Source organism: Peromyscus leucopus, chromosome 5 (genome assembly GCF_004664715.2).
Source record: "Peromyscus leucopus breed LL Stock chromosome 5, UCI_PerLeu_2.1, whole genome shotgun sequence".
In the NCBI taxonomy this organism is placed as follows: Eukaryota; Metazoa; Chordata; class Mammalia; order Rodentia; family Cricetidae; genus Peromyscus; species Peromyscus leucopus.
The window spans coordinates 12,862,287-12,877,521 of record NC_051067.1 but is presented as its reverse complement, the minus strand read 5'-3'; the positions used below and the strand labels follow the sequence as shown (position 1 = coordinate 12,877,521).

The 15,235-nt window shown below is 46.6% G+C and overlaps 1 protein-coding gene across 1 annotated transcript in view; it reads right to left on the bottom strand.

The window, feature by feature from the left end:
• The window catches only part of Shc3 (SHC adaptor protein 3), a 133,064-nt gene extending 118,620 nt beyond the window's left edge, over positions 1-14,444 (bottom strand). Inside the window, exon 1 of the mRNA XM_028863810.2 lies at positions 11,977-14,444. Coding sequence (XP_028719643.1) covers positions 11,977-12,456 — 480 coding nt within the window. The 5' untranslated portion in view covers positions 12,457-14,444. The remainder of the gene's footprint in view (positions 1-11,976) is intronic.
• Between the last annotated feature and the right edge of the window lie 791 nt (positions 14,445-15,235).

The following is a 15,235-nucleotide window of genomic DNA, read 5'->3' as shown; positions in this document are numbered from 1 at the left end:
CAATCTATCTTGCCGGCACCGCCGGCACCACTGCGGCCACTGATGCTGTCTCCTTCCTTCGTTGATCTCAGAACCAAGTTTCCTCCATTTCCCTGGATGGAATGAAAATCAGCAGCCCTCCAGGAACGTTCCAGGACTGCAGTGCCAGATAAAGACTACTAAAGCTCCTAGCATCATGGGCTGAACCAGCTACCTGGTTCTCAGCCTTTCCAGTGTGAAAACAGCCATTATTGGACTACTTGGACAATACTGTATAAGCTGATCCTTAAGACGTCCTTTCAGTATATGTATATATTAAGGAACCTTGACTAATACATGCATGCACCACACGCAACACACAATACAAGCATACACAAGCACACACATACATATACACACAAAGGAATGGGAAAGACACAAATAAGGATGGTGGCTTAAAGGGAGAGAAGACTTAAAGGGATGCTAGAGGAAGGTGTTGAGGATGGAGACTGGAAGAGGAAGTCAGCACATCTGTGTGGTGATATGATCAGCACATCTGTATGGTGATAGGAAAAGCAATGGTAATTGATAGTTGACACCCATCATTTCCCAGTCACTGCAGTACATCTTCCTACCATCTGCACCTTGGGGTGAACCTATCATGTCTGTTTCTTCCCATCTCTCCACTCAGCTGTTCACCCAGCATGAACAGACATCAGTCATGGCAGCTTTGTCCAGAGAGCCAGCTGATAACTACTTACTAGCACACCCCTGTCTCCAGACTCCTAACCAGGAGGATGCACAGAAACAGCAGGAGGCTGGCCGGACAGTAAAGGGTTCTGTAATCTACAAAGGGACAGATCTGTGGTCTACAAAGGGACATCAGAATTCTCCTAGATGGGCCAGCTCCACAGGAGGGATTCAGGCCTAGTACTGTCAATCTGATTGTGATGGCTATTCTTGTCAACTTGATAACATTTGGAATTAGCTACAACCGAAACTACTGTGCACACCTGTGAGGAGTTTTTGTGGACTGGATCATTGAGATGGGAAGACCCACCTTGAATCTGGGCCACAGCCTATATAAAGGACATGGAAGGAGGGAGAGCTTGCTCTTTGATGCTTTGCCCTTGCTCTCACTGGCAAGTCCACTCCTTTCCTGGCACTAGAGCCTGCCTCTTCAGGATTCTGGTGCACGCTGAAGATCAGTTGAGACATCCAGCCTTGTAGACTGAATGAGTATTTGATTCTTGGACTTTCCATATGGAGACAACCATTGTTGTATTAGCTGGACCACATCCTGGAAGGCACTCTAATAAACCCATAGATAGATAGATAGATAGATAGATAGATAGATAGATAGATAGTTGATAGAGAGACAGACAGACAAATAGATAGATAATAGTCATTCTATCAGTTCTATTTCTCTAAAGAACCCTGACTACTAACACACTGGTCAAAAGCTCATTGCTCAGGAGGTCTTAGGCTCTAGCAGGGAACCTACTACTACTGTTTTGCTAAGTGGCCATGTTGTCAAATTGCCTTCTAAATATTTATGTTTGTACCTATAGATTAGTGCTGCTCTCAACCTTGGTCAGAGAAACTTCTTTTTACACTGGGCAGCAGTTGATACAGAGACTCATAATCAGTTACAGTTTTGAGAATAAATGACTGTCAAGTTCTTGGCTCTGAATGGGACATTTGTATCACCCCATCCAAGGGCCCAGAAATGTTACAGAAGAAGAGGAAGAAATCGTTGTAAAAGCCAGACGATGGGCAGCAGTGTTGTGAATGCTGTTCTCTGGGTGTGTCAGAGTCACTGTATTCATAAACTCACAGCAGCTCTGCTGCTCTGCACTGGAATGAATCAACATTCCAGGGTGCTGTGGATATTGCTCTATATAAATAAAATACTGATGGCCAGTGACCAGGCAGGAAGTAGGTTGCCAGGCAGGAAGTAGGTGGGACAAGGAGAGAGGAAAATTCTGGGAAGCAGAAGGCTGAGGATAGACACTGCAGCCACTGCCAGGACAAGCAGCATGTGAAGACGCCGGTAAGCCACCAGTCATGTAGCAAGGTATAGATTTATAGAAATGGGTTAATTTAAGATATAAGAACAGTTAGCAAGAAGCCTGCCACGGCCATACAGTTTGTAAGTAATATAAGCGTCTGAGTGATTATTTTATACGTGGATTGTGGGTCTGCGGGGCTTGGTGGAGCCTGGAGAGAAGCCCTCCAGCAACACCAGGGTGAATGGAGAAGGGCTTGTGTGGCCCCCGCCCTCCTCAAGGGACCACCGGCACTTCACCTTGCTGGGAAACAGGAGTCATTTTCTTCACTGAGGTACCCACTCTTACACTACCCTTGCTCCGGGAACTAACCCGAATCCATAATCCTCCCAGGTGGCCGCATTGGGATTTCTTTTCTTCTCCCATCTGAGTTAATATGTCACTGTGCAAAAAAGTTTATGCTCATTACAAGAGGTGTGACTTCCGGTGAAAAGAACCACAGCTCGGTTCTTCAGAGAGAGCTGCCAGCACCTTCTCATACAAAGAAGTCCTTAAACAAAGCAGCCCTCCCACCTCTGAGACCCTGGCCTTAGGAACAGGTGGAGAGGGCAGAGCAGGTGATGGGTTGCCAAGCTTCCCTCCTACTGATGGGCATGGACAATTGGAGGTAGGTAGATATCTCAGAATCCGGACCCCTTGCCCACCTCCGACTGGTCCCACTTTCTGATGGCGCTTTGCTGCCTGTTGTTTAATTTGGTCAAAGTCAATAAAAACATCTGTCAAAAACTTTATTGAACATTCCATAAGAGCACAGTGTGTGTGTGTGTGTGTGTGTGTGTGTGTGTGTGTGTGTGTGTGTGTGTGTGTGTGTGTAAATAACCTTGTGTGTTTGCAGGAGCATGGTGACAAAATGCCTAAGAGAATATACTGAAAAGAAAGATTTTACTCATGGTCTCAGCAGCTTCCATTCATAATCAGTCAGCCCTATCACTGTGAATCCATGGTGAGGCAGCACATCATAGTTATTTTGATTTTATCATATTTCCTTTAGCAGGCGCTTTCTATTTGGGATATTGGCAGTAGAGATATTTAGCATTTGCAAAGTAAAAGGCAATAGTATTAAAGTTATTTTCAGTAGGTGCCTCTAGACTGACTGTCAAGCAATCACGGGCCTTGTGCAGATGGAGTTTCTCAGAATGACCCAAGCAGAGAAGGAGGGGTCAGGTGAAGGTCAAGTTCTAGGGACTTTGAAAATCTGGAGCAAACTAAATTTTACTCCTGGGATGGAGGCTTGAATGATGCTCAGATGATAACATGCTTGCTCACAAACACAAAGACCAGAGTTTGATCCCCAGCACACACGTTAAAACAAAACAAAAACAAAAAAATGCAAGACAGCATACACCTGTAATCTCTGGGCCTAGGGAGACAGACAGGTGGATGCAGGGTTTACTGGCCAACCAGTGTAGCTGCATCAATGATCTCCAGGTTCAGTGAGAGACCCTATCTCAAAAAATAAAGTAGAGAGCAACTGAGAGACACCCATGTGTCTCACACACAGACGCAGACACAGACACACATAAACACACACACACACACACATGATTTTGATTGAATTCTTGGCTTCTTTTCTACATCCTCAATAGGCAGAAGGAAATGAAGTCTCTATGGTGCAGGTTTCCTTTTTGGAACAAGAACACATTTCAGAAGAGGCCTTCATGTGGCTTCACATCTGAAGCCTCAGCACAGGAACAATGAGTTATTTGAACTTTTTTTTCTCAGAACACCTTGGCTCTGAGGGTTTTCTAATGTATTCACATGGCTACCAGATGATCAGAAACCCAGAAGCTCACTTGGATACCTCAGGACCTCTTCTAAAGCTATCTCTTCAAACTGCCTTTACTGAAGATTTAGGGTGCATAGGCCGTTTCTCATAAGATCTGCAAGTCACAGCTAGAAACCCAGCCCTCACTGTCTGTGACCCCAGAACAGCATAATACATCCCTAAGCCTGGAATCCTGGGATCAATGCACCCATGGATTTGACAAGCTGTAGCTATCATCACAGCTAGTTCTGATCCCTTGCCGAGGCACCAGGAAGATGTGGGCTCCCAGAGAACTGCAGCAACCATGGCCTACAGGTGGGCAAGAGGGTCAAGAGGAACTCAGACTCCCCTATTGAGTATGAAGACACACTATGTGGAAAGTCAGATTTCAATTCTTGATACATTGCTTGTGATCAAATGACCCAAAGGAGATCTTTAGTCCCCCCACTCTGGCTTGATTAGCACCGTTCATAATTATTCCAAAACTCAGAGATGAACATGGGAGAAAATGTGAACATAGGTAGATGTACCTAACAGGGGTTTGGGTTGGTGTTGTTACTATGGTAGGAGAAAAGTGATGAGAAGTCAAAGTAGAACAAAATGAATTGTTTTCTGCTACTCTAGGAAAGTAATAATTACAACCTGAAAGCAGTAATTACCACAAGCACACGGAAAGTCACGTGCAGCAGTTCACACATGTACAAACCATCCCAGCATGCAGCTAGCTATATTCCAGGGTCAGCATCTATCCTAGAGTACAGTCACACACACTCCAGGGTCAGCATCTATCCTAGAGTACAGTCACACACACTCCAGGATCGTTATGTATCCTAGAGTACAGTCACACACACTCCAGGGTCAGCATCTTTCCTAGAGTACAGTCACACACACTCCAGGGTCAGCATCTATCCTAGAGTACAGTCACACACACTCCAGGATCGTTATGTATCCTAGAGTACAGTCACACACACTCCAGGGTCAGCATCTATCCTAGAGTACAGTCACACACACTCCAGGGTCATTATGTATCCTAGAGTACAGTCACACACACTCCAGGGTCAGCATCTATCCTAGAGTACAGTCACACACACTCTAGGTCATTATCTATCTAGAGTACAGTCACACACACTCCAGGGTCGTTATGTATCCTAGAGTACAGTCACACACACTCCAGGGTCAGCGTCTATCCTAGAGTACAGTTACACACACTCCAGGGTCATTATCTATCTAGAGTACAGTTACACACACTCCAGGGTCAGCATCTTTCCTAGAGTACAGTCACACACGCTCCAGGGTCAGCATCGTTCCTAGAGTATAGTCACACACACTCTAGGTCATTATCTATCCTAGAGTACAGTCACACACACTCCAGGGTCAGTATCTATTTAGAGTACAGTCACACACACTCCAGGGTCAGCATCTATCCTAAAGTACAGTCACACACACTCCAGGGTCAGTATCTATCTAGAGTAAAGTCACACACTCCAGGGTCAGCATCTATCCTAGAGTACAGTCATACACACTCCAGGGTCAGCATCTTTCCTAGAGTACAGTCACACACTCTAGGTCATTATCTATCCTAGAGTACAGTTACACACACTCCAGGGTCATTATCTATCTAGAGTACAGTCACACACACTCCAGGGTCAGTATCTATTTAGAGTACAGTCACACACACTCCAGGGTCAGCATCTATCCTAGAGTACAGACACACACACACACACACACACACACACACAGAGAGAGAGAGAGAGAGAGTCAGCATCCAGCCTTGAGTACAGTAACAAACACCCATGGTCAGCATTCATTCTAGTATGCAGTTATACACACCCCATGGCCAGCATCCATTCTAGTGCACGCACACACACACACACACACACACACTCTCTGTGGGCAAAAATCTCCTACTCCATAGTCTATTCCTATGTTCAATATCTCCTACCTGAACAGTATTCTTTATCCAGCACATATCAGAGGTTTTATATGGTAAAACATTTTCTCCTCTCCAGATAGTAGGTACACCTGGTCATTCCATTATGAATTAAATGACTCCACATTTTCCTTATCCATTTTCCTGAGTGTGCTGGCTCCTCCTTTTCCCTCTCATCCTTACCATAGTTTTTCATCCAGCTGGCACTGGCATCTGCCCTGGCACAGGAGTCCAGCCCTCTTCCTCCCAGGCAAGTGCTCTTCTGAAGGTACAGTGCCTGTCATAGGCCCATCTTTCCAATTAGTTGAGATGTCGGAGCCAGAACCCTCCCAATCATGATGTCAACATTTCTACCAGTCCAGCCTCCTGGCTTTCTTTAAAGATCAACAAGGCTACAGCTTCCACAGCAGGCATGGTGAAGTCCAGAGAGATGAACTACCATTCCAGCCAATACCAAGCAGCCCTGCCTCTCACCAGCCAGCCCCAGACTCTGATGTACTAAAACCCAAGCCAAGGTCACAGTTCAGCACAGCTTGTAAGATGACCCAACTTTTCTGTTCCCACGCCTTCGTTCAGAGGATATTTATCATACATGCTTTCAAAACTAGGCACCTGTGGAAAGGTCAAACACGGTGCAGAGGACTGGCTTGTGCAGGACAAAGTCTTGCTCATAGCTTATTGTTCAGGGTGGCTTTATTCTTAAGCATAAATACAAATGAGGCATGTGAGATCATTGGACATTTTTAGAAATGAGATATTTGCTTCGCTTCTTTTTTTCTTTCTTTCTCTTTTTCTTTCTTTCCTTTTTTTTTTTTTTTTTTTTTTTTTGAGCTGAGGATCGAACCCAGGGCCTTGTGCTTGCTAGACAAGCGTTCTACCACAGAGCCAACCCCAAATTTGCTGCTTTTCAATGAGAATGGAAACAGCCCCAATCCCAAATGCCAGCTATGGGTTGCAGAAATGAAAAGGGGTATATGTGTGGGTATGTGACATGTGGGAGAAGGTGTATGCATGTATGTGATGTCTGAGTGTGGGGATATGTGTCAGAATATATAATGTGTGGTAAGTTGCATATGTGCAATCAGTGTATTTGTGTGCATGTGGAGGATGTGTTGTGTGTGTATGAGTGTGTGAGTGTGTGGTATATAGCACATGTATATCTATGCAAGATGAAGGTTGTATGTTTGTGACATGTGCTGTGTGTATCCATTTAAGGTATGACATTTGTGTATATACAGTATATGTATATGATATGTGCTATGTGTGTATGTGTGCAGTGTATAGCATGTATATTTATCTATACAATGGGAGAAACATGCATATGTGATGCAAGATATGAATCTGTATGTGGTATATAACATGTGTGTATATTTATACAGTGTGTGTGAGGTGTGTGTTTATGTATGTGGTGCATATATGTGTGTAGTGTAGTGTGTATATATGTCTATGCAATGTGTGTATAAGGGTATTTTATAGCATGGTATATAAGGTATTTACATGTGATTTGTGTATATAATTCTGCAGTGTATGAGAGGATAGAGATATGTGGATATGAAGTGGTATGTTTGTAGTATGTGGCATTGGTGTATATTTGTGCATTGTGTATGTAGGATGTACAGATGTTATATATATGATATGTGGTATGTATGTGTGTGTGGTAATTGGCTATAATAATGTGTGTATGTATAAGCATATGAGGTATGGGGTTGTACTCTGTATGTGTGATGTGGTGTGATGTGTGTGGTATGAGTATATATCTTGGCAGTTTGTGTGTGTGTGTGTAGGGTGTGATATGTATATGTGTGGTATGTGGCATGTGTATATATCTTTGTAGTGGGGTGTAAGATATGGATATGTAACAGGGTATACTCATTTTACACATTGACACTTATGTCACATAAGAGAGGACACATTTTTCCAGACCAAATTAAGAACGTAACCATTAATGTCATGAGAATTTCTAAAGCTATTGTTCAAATGTTCTAGGTGCTATTTTCATGCAAGCTACACATTACAAGGTTATTGAACAACTTGAAGATAAAACAAAGTTCAACTCATCTAGAACTAAAACAAAATTCAATTAATTCTCCCTAAGGCATCGTGGACTTACTTAAAAGGACTTGCGATGACTATTTGGCATGAACTTTACTCACAGTTCCTAAAAACAAGCTGTAAGAAAAAGATGTCTTTATAGATGAGTCAAATCAAAATTCAAGAATAAATTTCAGAATAAATCTAGTTTATAAAAACCATCCATAAAGATAAATAGAAGATCAATGAATAAAACAGATGACTCACACACCCCAGATGTCACCAGATTCATAAATCAGAGAAATGAAATTATTTTAAAAGAGTTTATAAAAAAAAAAAAAAAAAAAAAAAAAAAAAAAAAAAAAAAAAAAAAAAAAAAAACAAGGCTTTGTTCCAGAAGAACCCAGTCCCAGCACACCAGGGAGTAACTCCTCCTTTTGGTTGGCAAAACCTCCTCAGGCCTGGAGATTCAGTAGCAAAACGACAGCAGAGGATGTAGGGGACCCTGGGTTCAATGCTCAACACTGGGGGAGACCTTTCACCCCAGTAAAGGGGTGATGCCCACAAATGGAAATACAGCCATCAGCAGGACCGCTGAGCAGCCTAGCCTGCCGGCTCCCTGGGTGGCAACCACAGTACGCTCAGCTCTGCGGAGAACCTCCAGTCTTTGCTTCTCTAGTGGATCTTACTTTGGCCGTTTGCACTTGAGCCTGCTCTAAATGTGTTCACTTCTCAGCACATCAACCCCTCTCGGCCTTTTAAAATCTGCATTCTAAAGAGCCCTTCTTGGAGGAACACATTGGAGCCAAAGACTGGCCCAGGGTAGACCACAGTCTCACACCCGACAACTGTAGTCTCGGGCTCCACCAAGCAGTTCCAAAACCAGACCTGAGACCTGCTTGTCTTCAGGGACTCTCTGGTTCCAGGTCCTTCCTAAAGTCTCCCTGACTGGAACCAGGAAAGAGAAGGGGCAGCCTGAGCGGTCGCACCACGCCAGGTGAGCGGCTGCAAACTCACATTCCTTTATCTCCAGCCATTTCCAGACTGTTGCTATATCCAAATAGAAAGCAAGCTTTAGATAGGCATGTAAGGACACTATTCACGATTCTTTGCTCTTAGGTTTTTCTGTTCTGTCTATCCATGGCATGGCTTCTTGTTCTTTCTCTTTTATGTTACCACAATTAAACAAGTGTCTGGGATACTTGGAGGGATAAAATAGTGTTGCCAGTGAGGCCTGGCTCAAAGTAGTCTAAACCTGAGCTCTCCTGAGTGCATAAGCCCCTGCCCTTCTTTAACAGCAGGCTCAGGTCTGTGGCTAAGTTGATAGAGTGCTTACACAGGATGCTGGAAGCCCCAAGTTTGATCCCATGGGATCTCCATAAACCAGGCAGGTCTGTACACACCTGCAATTTCCACACAGAGGTAGAGGCAAGAGGATCAGAAGTTCAAGGTCATCATTGACTATATAGTAAGTTCAAATCTAGCCTGGGATACTAAGACCCCGTCTCAAGAATGAAAAAAAGAAAAAAAAAACTCTTAAAGAAAAGGGTGAACTAACAGCAGACCCAGGGGTAGCTGAAAGTAGTACTGGTTAAATGTGCTGGTGGCTTGGAATTCTGCTGGTTGAGAACTTCTTTCAGTTTTCACTCTTCCATTCTTCATTGAAGAAATGGTTTGACATTGTATAGACAATCCAAACCCATCAAGCTTCAGTATCTACAACACCTCTGTCAAGTAGATGAAGTATCTGAGAATTATCACTCCTGTCTACGACACCCCATTACCACCTACCACTTGGTACTTCTTGTAGATCCCTGTGATGATCCAGTGTAGGAATTTTCCAGAAAACTGGAAAACATCTGGGGCTTTCTTTAACTTAGAATTATATCAAATGGAATTAAGCAGTTTCACAAACAGTAAACCTTCAGATTTTAGAACTGAGTCCCTATTAGAAAATGCAGGTGTCTGAAGGTATCAGCAGAGTCCTTCAGTCATCCACAAGACTAAATTCAGAGATTGTAAGTTTTTGAGTTTTTCAATAAAACAAGTCATTTTAAGCACAACATGGCAATGTGGGAAATCTGCTCACATGTGCCAACAGGAGGCCATTCGATCAGTTGAAGGGGACAGACACACAAGGACTGCAATTGTCATTTAGTGTCTGGATTTCATTCTGTGTGATCTCAGACTTCTTCAGGGATTCAGGGACCACCTGGGCTTATGCTCACAGGACACCACTGTTCACAGCTGCTGGCCAACCACAGGGCCAAGAGAGGACAGTGCCATGCACCTCCATGTGCCAGTGCCCCTGGGGCACTACTGCCCCCTCAGGGACACAAGCAGCCTCAGAGTACACCCAGTCCGCTTTCTGGCCCTGAGTACACTGCTACTGACTCTAAGATAACTCAAAACTGTCCCCACAGGAAGAGCCCAGGCTAAGCCCACTGTCTTCCTATGTTCATCTTCCTATGCCCATCTGACCAGGGCAAAGCCTTAGGTAAAGGGATTTTTCTCCCTAAAATACCATTCTAATTTGTCTGGCTGAATATTCAGATTCCAGACTCGTTGGCCTGCTCCTTGGAAACTGGTACGGCTGACATCAAGCAAAGTGGTTCTTTTCAAACAGGAGTTTGAGAATTGTCCCTCATTTTGAAAACAACCCTCTGTGTCCTACCTAATACATACCAATAGCTTTGCCCAGCTCCACTTGTCTATTTTAAATGCTTCCCAGAAAGAAGCATAAGATTCAATGATGAGATTAAGAGAGAGAACGAATATATTCCAGTCATGATTTAACCTCCAGGTTGTCAGGGTTCGGGTTTTGTTTGTTTGCTTTTGCTTGCTTGCTTGCTTTTACTCTTTGGCCCCTGGACATGTAATTTAAATAAGCAATATTCATCCTTTTAAAGATAAACTCAACCAGATGCATATGTTTTATGCTAATCTGTGTCCCTTTTGCTAAAATATGATGATAAAGTATGATCTGTGTTCAGTAACTGAGAGGTCAAATTAAAGTGCAGGCTGGAGGGGAGAAAGCTTTATATGTGTTTTATACAGTCAAAGATAACATGCATTCCTTTGGGAAGTTGGTTCCAAGCTGCTAAGATACTGCATTTTACCCAAAGATGTGCCCTGTGGAATTTTTAAATTGGATCTGCAACTAGTGCTTACAGACCAGACAGTCTGTCCTACAGGTTTGTTAACGCAGGTGGCTGGGAGAGCATCTGTTTCATCAGAAAAGCTACACCTGGGGTGGTGAGACTGAAACAAGCCCCTGGACTCTCTCCTGGCCCTCACCTGGAAGAAGCATGGCTGTGGCTGCTTCAGCTGGTCAGACTGGAGGAAATGAGCACTCGGCAGATTAACTGAGCTGTGCTGAGTACCTTAAACGCCATGGCATGCTTGTGAACCGCAGGAATTCTACCAATTACACTGTAATTGTGTGTGTGTGTGTGTGTGTGTGTGTGTGTGTGTGTGTGTGTGTGTAATCATATATGTATAAAATCGTTCATTGTGTTGCAAGAAAAAGTCCTTTCCAGCCTGTGGGTCCAAGAGCCACAGCCTCATCCCCTGTTAGTCCATTTAAAGGGAAGACAATTATCACCCAAAAAATAGTCCCAACTACTCCTTCCACTGAAGTAAACCAAAACAGTTCAGGGCCAAGGAATATCTTTCCAGGTAAAACACTAGAACCCATCTTATAGGAAGCAAGGCTGCCTCTGCCCTGCCCTCCAGAAGCTGGGTGGTCTTGCTCTGGAGGGGAATATGGCCCACCCCGCCGCCAGGGGAGGACACAGAAGTTACGGCATTGGGGTTGGGGGGGGGGTGCCAGATCTGACTAGTGTACTTCTAGTAGGCCAGACCACGATCTCAGGGTAGACGCCTAGAGCGAGAGGGGACACTGGCAGGACTTCTGATGAAGCCAGGTAGCAGAAGTAGACCTCAACAAGAGTGCCCTGGGGAAAGCAGGCCCCATGCGAGGGGGCCAGACAGTTCAACCTTTACCTCCACCCGCCACATGTGAAAGGTACATTTGTAGTTCACTCCTTGCCCTGTCCAGCAAGAGGATGGCTAAGATGGGCGCATTTCCTCATATTCAAACCGTCGTCTGTGTTCCCCACACCTTGGAGCTTCAAAGAAGGACATCTGTCCCCAGCTGCCCCAACTCCCCCACTCACCCCGGCCCCAGGACCTTCGCCCAATTGTGTGCTCCAGTTACCTACCTTGACCACATAGGTGACTCCCGGCCCCAGCACCTGGTCGTTGGAGTGAGGTGCGCCCCGCGGGGGCCTGGGCAGCGGCTCGTCGCCGGCCCGGCTCTTCCTGGGGGCGCTCATGCTGGCGGCCTGGGCGCGGGACCCGGGGGTCGCGCTGCCACCGTCCGGGGCCGCCAGGCTGGGCGCGCTGCAGCTGCCGGAGAGCCGCGCGCCCGCCCGCTCCCGGGCGGCCGACGACAGGCCACGCAGGCCGGAGCTGGAGAGTTTCAGGTGGGACACCTTGTGGAGCAGGTGGCCCAGGCTGCCGGGCCCATCGTCCGGCGCCTTGCGCAGCGCCTCGCCCGACACCAGGTAGGGGGTCGCCGCGGGCGCCGCCGAGACCTTGCCGCCGCTGCCGCTGCCGCTCACCGACAGGCTGTGGAGAAGGTCATCGACCGATGTCACCGAGTCATTCCTGAAGCGGTTGTACTTGGTGCGTGGAAGCATGCCCCTCCGTGAGCTCGCCGCATCCGCCCGGGCGCTGCTGGTGCCGGCCCCGGCGCGGGCTGCCGCGCATAGCACAGGAGCCGCGAGCCCCGGAGAGGGACCAGGAGCTGGGGTCCCAGGACAACCTTTCCGGAGAGGGACAGACGAGGCCGGCGACCGAGCCCTCACACCGTTACAAGGCAGCAGAGCAGCCGACACGCAGCGCGGGCCCGGGAGACCACGGGTTGGGGTGGAACGCTTGCCTTGCAAAAGTCATAGTTGCCGCTGATGGAGCGCCCAGCTGCACCGGGCTGCTCCCAGCAAAAGCGTGACTCACTCAGAGGAGACCCTTCTCAACAAAGGCTCGGTGAGCTCCGCAAACCACTTCCTGTAGCAAAAAGAGAGAGAAGAAAACGACATCCACCCGCTGTCAGCAACTACAGCCAATCAATTCTCAATTTTCCTTTTTCTACCTTCGCAGATATTTCCTTCCGATCTTTGCTTTTTCACCTACCCCTTCCCCAGCCCGCATTTGTGCCAAAGGTAAATCCAGCTCCTTCAAATGATCTCTTGAACTTTCCAAAATCCATTATTCCATGTTAGGGTTTGTTCTTCCTTTGCTCAGCTCATGTGGGTGAGCCCCAGAAGTGCCTGACAGCGATGCGTTAAAATGTGACGAAGGCTTCCTAAGAGATCTTCAGGCGAATCCTGATGGATCCTGATTTGGAAAGGAGAAAGAATTTTTAAGTAGGAAAAAGAGGGGACCCTTCACCATCAGATGAATATTTTTAAAAAGCATCAATTTCCTGTGGTTTGCTTTTCTTGTTCAGATCAACAGAGCAGCCATGAATGTCTGCTGGCGAGTGTCTGTGGCGAAGCAATTCCTCAGATAACACACGAAAAAACCAAATCTGCTCATGCACTTCTTCTCAGTACAGCTCAAGGGGTCTTTCCTGATAATTTACAGCAATCAGCAGCCTTTCTCAGTCAGGGTTAAGTTGAAAATCTACTTCCAAAAAAGAATAGTGCTTCTATGATGAGCGGCAACAGGCTCCAGAAATCCATGCCAAAAAAGAAAACGGGGAAAGAGGGCTGCGTTGTGAGCTTTATTCCAGCTGAATGTGTTTGGGCCCTGGAAGCATGCCTTAGGAACACCACCAATCCATTTCAATGTCCCTTCAATTGCTGCTTTGCAGCCCTGCAGTCAGGCAGAAAAAAATGCGGCTGCTCTAACTGCCCATCAAATCCACAGCAAGAACGGCCTCATCCTTGGGAGTCAGGCTCAGGCTTGCAGTGACACACACAGGCCTTCTTCCTGGCGTGTAGGAGAACAGGACATCGACAGCCTCCCCGAAGGTCTGTCCAAGATTCTGAGACCCACTGACCCCTTCCTCGGTGGCCTCTGCCAGGTGGCCTCATGCGTTAAGATAGATAACCTGCACCACAGAGAAGTCAGTCGCTGTCAAAGTTTCCCGGTAACTTCTGTGCAAGCGAATGCTTTTGCCTTCCAGCACACTAGCAGGTCACCCTGAGTCTTCTGACGCCCAGAGCTGATCTCAGGTGGCTGCGAGGTTCCCAGGCTTTCTGGGAGCCCCAGGAACGGAGTTTAGGGAGCGCCACCCATGGCGGGAGCGCGGGTGAGGCAGGCTTCAGAGGACGGAGGAGCCCAGAGCAGCCAGGCCCGCCCTGGCGCAGCAAACACTTCCCCACCGCTCTCCAACCGCGCCGCAGCCCTAGCCCAGCAGCCACCCCGCACTCTCTTTTTTCCCTTCCCCTAGCTTGCATAGCAACAGCAGATGCGCACCCCACGGACGATTTCGATGGTGATTAGAGTCCCCCTCCAATCTGAAGCAAGTCAGCCCCACCATTCCCAAACCGTGGTCTTCATTAGAAGCAGACAAAAAAACGACAGAATGTGAATGAGATGCTGTTTGTGTGAATGAAAGGGCCAGCGAGCGAGCCAGCGTTTCTGTGAATGGAGCGGGGCCTTGCAGCCGGTGCCAGGCAATCCCCTGGGCTCAGGCGGCCTCAGCCAATGAGCGGCTGCGCCGATGACTCATTCAACAAAGGCTCGCTCAATAGTGGAAGATTCCATTTCAATCAAGGGCGGGATCTTTTATCCAACAGCAGTGTGGGAAAAAAAAGAGAGAGAGAGAAAGAAAAAAAAAATAACACCACCCAGATTGAGTTGACAAAAATGCTAGGAGGAAGAGACAAGCCTGTGTAGAGAGAGGGGGAAATTTAGCTTTATAAGGACGCTGGAGACCGGTCAGGTCAGGGACGGGTGAAGCAGGACCACTCTCTTGGAGGTGAGCTGTACCCAAACTTTCATTCACTGGTTCTTCTACATCATGGAGCAGCCATGAATGTACCAGCTTTTATTATGAATGCACACAGAAGGCACAGTCAAAGGCTAGCCTCTTCTCCCTGAACTCTTCCTAATAAAGAAATAAAAACATCTATGCAAGCTAAACCTCCGGGCGGGGGGGGGGGGGGGTGTTGGCGGGGAGGGGGACGGGGAGGGAATCCCAAAGCTACATCATTAACCCTTTAGCCAACAGGAGGCTTTCTATTCTATTATGAGGCCAACGGAGGGGAATGAGTGAGAAAATATGAATGGCAGTGTAAATTTACATACAAAAATATACTCGTTGGTGTGTGCTGTTAATATTCCAAGAATATAATACAGTACAGTAAAGCTGCAGTTAACTGGAAAGTGGTATGGGTATTTTGGTATGCAGGAGAGAAAAAAAAGAAAATTTAAAAGCCCACATGCGTCAGATGGAGTTCCACAGCCCCT